The following is a 6,447-nucleotide window of genomic DNA, read 5'->3' as shown; positions in this document are numbered from 1 at the left end:
TAGAGAAATTGTTGTGTGATAAATATAAATGTTTGAGATAAAATAAAATAAAAAATAGTATTTTTGTGTTGTATTTTAAAAAATAAAATAGAATTTCTGGCGGAAGTACTCTTATGGTCAATATTTCTTCAAGTACGGCAATGGCCAACCGTCCAAAATGCTTAAGATATTAATTATACTTAATTCGAGCATTATCATTAATATTATAACTGTTCATTTATTAGTTAATTATATCATGTAACCTCCACTTTAATGACTAACTATTTGTAACAATTATCGACATATAAATCGGTGAACCTAAATCTTAATAAAAGTTAATAGCAAATTACTCTCATAGAGGAATTATTATAAATCTTTGTGATTTGAGTCTTTGCATATTTATTTTTGAGTCATCATTACTTTTTTTAGTGTTCGCAGTCCAAATCTAAAATAAAACTTATCACAATTTGGTTGATATGACAAGGTGTGCTTGTGTTGTGTATATGTTAGTTTTAAAAGACAATATTTCTAATAAATAAAATATTACGAACTAATAGTAATCATCGACACTAATATCAGTGAAGAAATAATCATTGTTATTTATTAAAATTTGATTGTCTTCTTAAAACGTAAAGATCTGAAGAACCATTCAATATGAAATTTTACTTTATAAATGACAAATATGCAATATAATTTTCTCCATATTTAAATATTTAAAAGAGCCCAATCCAAATTGCTAGCCTAGTATATAGTTTGTTATCATAATATTAAGTCAAAAAGGGTTTTTTAGCATTGATGTCCCTCATTTTTTCGTAGTTTAAGTCTTTACATTTTAAAAAACAATAGCGATTAAGTTATTTTAGTTAACTTTTCTATAACAAAATTCTAAGTTTTTTTTTTAATATGAATAATTTTGATTTTTTTTTAATAATATTATACACCTCTAATTTTTTTATACATTATATTGAATTTTGCAAAAAAAATTAACAAATAATTGTCAGCCTACTTAGATTTAATCTAAAATAGAAATTCAAAAGAACTATAGGCATAAATATATAGGGAAATTCTATAATAGGAGTGTCAATTTAGCCCCTTCGGACAAGGACGTCTCTATTTTCGGCATGTAAATAAATTATAACATAATTTTTTTTATATGACAGTGTATTTTATAATTATAGTAGGCATCCCACCAGTTTAAATAAAATTATGAATACTTTATAATAATGAAAATAAGAGTTCAAAATAATTAGTTGTACTCATATAAAAAAAGACACGAGGAAAATAATTAGTGTCATATAAAAAAAATTAATTTATAATTTTTCTACGTGGTGACAAATACAAAGAAACATCTACCAATAGAGGCTAAACTACCACTCTTATTATAGAATTTCTCTAAATAAATATATATATGTTTGTATAACAAGCAAAACTTTAGTCAATTGACATGTTAGTGATTTATGTTAAAAATGGAAATAAATTCATTGGAAAATAGATTTGTTTTACAATAGGAAAGATCCATGTATGTATATAATATATTTTAATATTTATATAATTTTTGTTTTAATTTTGAAACATTGATTGAAGACGAAAATATAAGAGGAGAAAGGAAGAAGATGAGTCGATGGGACAAAAGAATTAATAGAGACACTACACACACAACACTAAACACAAATAAAGCATTGGCGAGTAGTCAAAACCACACACATGAAAAAGTACCAAAACCCACCCAGACTCGCAGAGCAATTATTACCCATCCCCCGTTTTTAGCAAATTTTAATTATTAAATTTATCAAAAACAAAAAAAAAACTATTCCGATTCTCCATCCGACGCACCATATTCATCCGACCTGCCACGTGTACCGTCCTCAACTACCACAAGATGGCCCCCACCAATCAAATCCCACCTCCTCACCACTCCACTCCACTACTATCAAACAACAATTACAAAATATACCATTCCCATTTTTTATCTTTGTCCAAGGACAAAAGGGCATTTTCGTAAATTCATCGCACCATCGAGTTTGTAGATGGCGAAGGACATTTCTAGCAACTTTTGCTTGAAATGAAAGTTGAGAAAAAGAAAAACACCCGAACCCAGTTGTGCCTTTCTTTTATTTTCTTCTCTTCTAAAGTAGAGAGAGAGAGAGAGAGAGAGAGAGAGAGAGCATGTACTACTGCTACTATGGAACTTGACTAGCGCCGGAGAAAAACTATCTATAACGCTATAACTTCAATACCCATCACTTGATTATCTCTTATTTTCGCCGGTAAACCACCCTTTTACGTACCCTAGCTATTTCACTACTGGTTTTCCGGCGGTATCTCGAAACAAAAACTTAGTTATGGCTGAACACCGGTTTCCCGGAAACCTGGACCCTAAGGCAGAAGAGTTCAGACCCAGAAACCCTAGCACCAACCCAGCAAACCAGGTACTCTTGTTCGGACCACCACCACCGCCAGTACCAGTACCAGTACCGACACCACTACCGCAGGTTTATTATCCGTATACTTCTCCATACCATCATCATCATCCACACATGAGTGAAGTACAAGTGTTACCGTTCGGTGACGGGAGCTTGGGTTACCCGCAGTTCTCGTCTTGCGCTCCGGCGACGTACGTAAGCTCAGGGTCGGCGGTGGGGCCTGCTGCAGTGGCGGTGCGAGTCCCGGCACCTGCAACGTCGGCTATATCGACCCGGGCGGTTTTGCTGAGCTCTGTGCCCAGTGAGATGAACGAGTCGATGGTGAGGAGGGAATTGGAAGCGTTTGGGGAGGTTAGAGGGGTTCAGATGGAGAGACTCTATGATGGAATCGTGACCGTTCATTTCTATGACCTCAGGCATGCAGAGAATGCCTTGAGGGAGATTCGGGACCAGCATATGCAACAACAGACCAGGCTTCGAGATTACCATTTCATGATCAGTAATAGTACTACTAGTAGTACCATTGCCACTACTAATGCTTCGCTCGTGGTGCCAAATTCTGGGCTTGAGGAGTACAATTGGGCAACCTCAGTACTACTGCCTCCCCCAATTCCCCCGCCGGCGCGTGGACTTCTAGCCGGCCGGGCTGTGTGGGCTCAGTTCGTTATTCCGGCGACTAACTCCGTCCCCGATGGCTACAACCAAGGAACCATAGTGATTTTCAATTTGGACTCGGAGGTCACCGCCTCTACACTCCAAGACATCTTTCAATCTTTTGGTACGAACTTTTTACATAACAATAACATGGTCGCTTTTATTATATCCCTCGTTTCAATTAATTATACACACACAGACGAGATCTCTAAACACTTGCACATGATGTATGCCTTGTTTTTATATGTCGGGATGTTTAGGCTTTGAATTTGGTTGGGGGGTCAATTGTGGGGTTACACAAAAATATAACGAAAATAGTTTCTTTCTCATAATATAAATGATTTGATGGGTCTCTTTCGATTGTATTTTTTTCTTTCTTCATAAAGGTCCCATAAAAGAATTGAGAGAAACTCCTTCGAAGAAGCACCAAAAGTTCGTGGAGTTTTTTGATGTAAGAGACGCAGCCAAGGCCCTTGTGGAGATGAACGGTAGAGAGATAAACGGCAAACAAATAGTAATCGAATTCAGTCGTCCCGGTGGCCACAGTCGCAAGTTTATTAACGCCGTAACCACTACTACTCATCACAAGTATTCGCCGCCGGTGGCTCGAAAACTTAGCAACATACCACCGCGTGCGTATGCAGCGGCGGCTCAGACTCATCAAGCTCAATTCCCAGTCAGGAAGTCTAGTTTCGGCAAGGGAAACTCTAATAAGGGTGGCTCGAGTAGTAGTACTGTTCAGTCTGTTGAGCGTAAAATGGCTTCTGTAAATTTGGGTTATAACAATTCGCTATGTATTAATGGAGGAGCAGCAACTGATCGGGATAGGGACTCTCACGGGGCTGTTCTTAAGAGACTTTCGAGAAAAACCCACCACAGTAATACGCAGTCCAGTTCAAACCAGCTACTTCCGCCGTCTGCCCCGCCGTTGCCGCCGCCGGTATTGCAGTCTCAACAGCAGTCCCCGACGCCGGTGCTGAGGGGTCGATCGAGAAAAGGAATGAAACAGGGAAAGAAGTTAGATTCGCGGTTCTTAATAAGCGAAGAAGCGATGACGGAATCGAATTGCAGGGATACCAGAACTACTGTAATGATAAAAAACATACCGAACAAGTACAGGTTAGTCATTCTTTCTATCCTCTCTCTCTATTTTTTTTAATCTATAAATATTAATATAATTTTTTTTATTATTACAGTCAAAAGCTGCTATTGAACATGTTGGATAACCACTGTATCCACTGCAACGAACAGATTGCCAATGAAGACCGCGGCGGCATGGACGACCAGCCCTTTTCTTCTTACGATTTCGTATACTTGCCCATTGATTTCAAGTTACGATCTTTGCCTTAAAGTTTTTATCTTTGCATAAATAAGAAAAATCCCAGAAAAAAAATATTTATATTGATACTGATTGTTATTTCTTGTGTTTTTGTTTCTTTTTTGAAAAACTTGTAGTAACAAGTGCAATGTTGGATATGGGTTCGTGAACATGACTTCCCCGGAGGCAACATGGAGATTATACAAGGCCTTTCATCTTCAACATTGGGAAGTATTCAACTCAAGAAAGATCTGTGAAGTTACCTACGCAAGAGTACAGGTATTAATCATAATAATCATAATGATTATAAAAGTCTGGTTTTTTTTTGGGTTAAATTTGCATACTTTTTATGTTGTAAAAGACAAAACATTTCTTTATCTTTCAACTTTCTTTAAAATAAATATTATAAAAATGAAGGGATTGGAGGCATTGAAAGAGCACTTCAAGAACTCGAAGTTCCCATGCGAAATGGACCACTATTTGCCAGTGGTGTTCTCTCCGCCTCGAGATGGGAAGCTACTGACGGAGCCACTCCCAATCGCTGGCCAAACAACTAAGCCATCACAACCTTTTCCCATTGGCCGTGACGATGACGATCATGATCATCAACAACATGAGATATTGGACGGTCACGATCACGAGGTGTCTGAGAACGACATTATGAACGAGGACGTGTTCGACGGCTCAAATGAAGACGAAGAGGACGACGACGACGACTTTGTTGCCGCTTCTGGCGACCAACTGTCGCTTAACAGTACCGGCTTTAGTAGCGGTCAAAACGGCGGCGTAGCGAGTGATGATGAATGATATGTTTCATTATTACGACTCTCGACAATGTTGATCAAGACAGGCAGTGAAGTATATTTATGCTGAAATGAAGTGTGTGAAGAAAAACCCTTTTACAAGAAAGAAGAAAAGAAAAGAAAAGAGTATTATATTATTCCATCAAATCTCACTCATTATATGGATATATATCTCTGCCTGGCTGCCAGAGCCAACCCTAAACCCAACCAATGGGGTTATCGTTGAGCTCCGAGCCTTGTCTCTTCATCCCTCTATATCTAATCTAGCCCCATTTATCATTATGATCACCAGCCCAAGGCACACACAATCTCTCTCTCTCTCATCTCTCTCTATCCGTGTCTCTGTCATTCTCACGGGTTAGCTGATCTGATCATGACCATCTTTCTCTAATGGGGTTTATGATATTTCATTGTTAATTGCCATGATCTTTTCCTTAGTCCGATTACAAGAGTTTTTTCTTGTCTTTCCTTTTGAGAACTTTGTACTAATTAATAATAGTTTTTAAATATCTTTTTTGGGTTTTTTTTCTTATTTAAAAGTAAAATGTACATTAACGTTAACGACAAAAGAAAAATCATAAAAAAAATAGTACTATATAGTAGTAGTAGTTTCACTATACTACATTTGAATGTTCAAAAAGGACAGTGGAAAGGTGTATATAGAGCTAGTGAAATACCCAATGGTTAAACTGATGTCTCTATATATAATATAGATATTTCTCTATTTATATGTGTGTATATACCGGCGTTTATGTATGGAGCTGGCTGGATGGGTCTCTTTGCTGTGCCTGCAAAAACCCCAGTAAATGTACGTTAGTCTCGTTTCTACTATTGTCTATACTTAGGGCTGTCATTTTCACACAACCCTGTTTGCTTCTCTGTTTACGGTCAATATTTTTGCAACCTTTGCCTTCATTTTTAGCCATTTTTTTTCTTCTTTTTCTTCTCTTCCTGTTACAGTCAGATCCTTCTCCGTATCACTTTGTTTTATAATATTTATTTGTGTTTGTAAGTAATAATTATGAGGCTTTTGATTAGGAAAATGTTTATATTATATAAAGTAGTGTTACTGTTGGTAACATTATAAAAATGGAATGTTTTCACGTGTCATATGTAATAATATATATATATAATTTTTATATGGTTGAGCATTGAAGGTGACAGACAACATGTAAGGCTGGCTGACCAAGGAATATGTGTGGAAGTGACCTTTGGATTTTGGAACTAAAGAATTAAATTTGTGTAGAGAACTAGAGAAGTAATAAAAAGT

At 36.8% G+C, this 6,447-nt stretch overlaps 1 protein-coding gene across 1 annotated transcript; it reads left to right on the top strand.

The window, feature by feature from the left end:
• Positions 1-2,072: 2,072 nt before the first annotated feature.
• Positions 2,073-5,742, top strand: LOC133822254 (protein terminal ear1 homolog). The gene is made up of 5 exons (XM_062254526.1): positions 2,073-3,180; positions 3,443-4,175; positions 4,253-4,387; positions 4,512-4,653; positions 4,792-5,742. Exons 1-5 carry the CDS (start codon positions 2,322-2,324, stop codon positions 5,179-5,181), a joined length of 2,259 nt encoding a protein of 752 aa, XP_062110510.1. The 5' UTR covers positions 2,073-2,321; the 3' UTR covers positions 5,182-5,742.
• Positions 5,743-6,447: the final 705 nt, after the last annotated feature.

Source organism: Humulus lupulus, chromosome 3 (assembly GCF_963169125.1).
Source record: "Humulus lupulus chromosome 3, drHumLupu1.1, whole genome shotgun sequence".
Classification (NCBI taxonomy): domain Eukaryota; kingdom Viridiplantae; phylum Streptophyta; class Magnoliopsida; order Rosales; family Cannabaceae; genus Humulus; species Humulus lupulus.
Note: the sequence above shows the minus strand (reverse complement) of the source record. Positions and strands in the feature narration are given on the sequence as shown.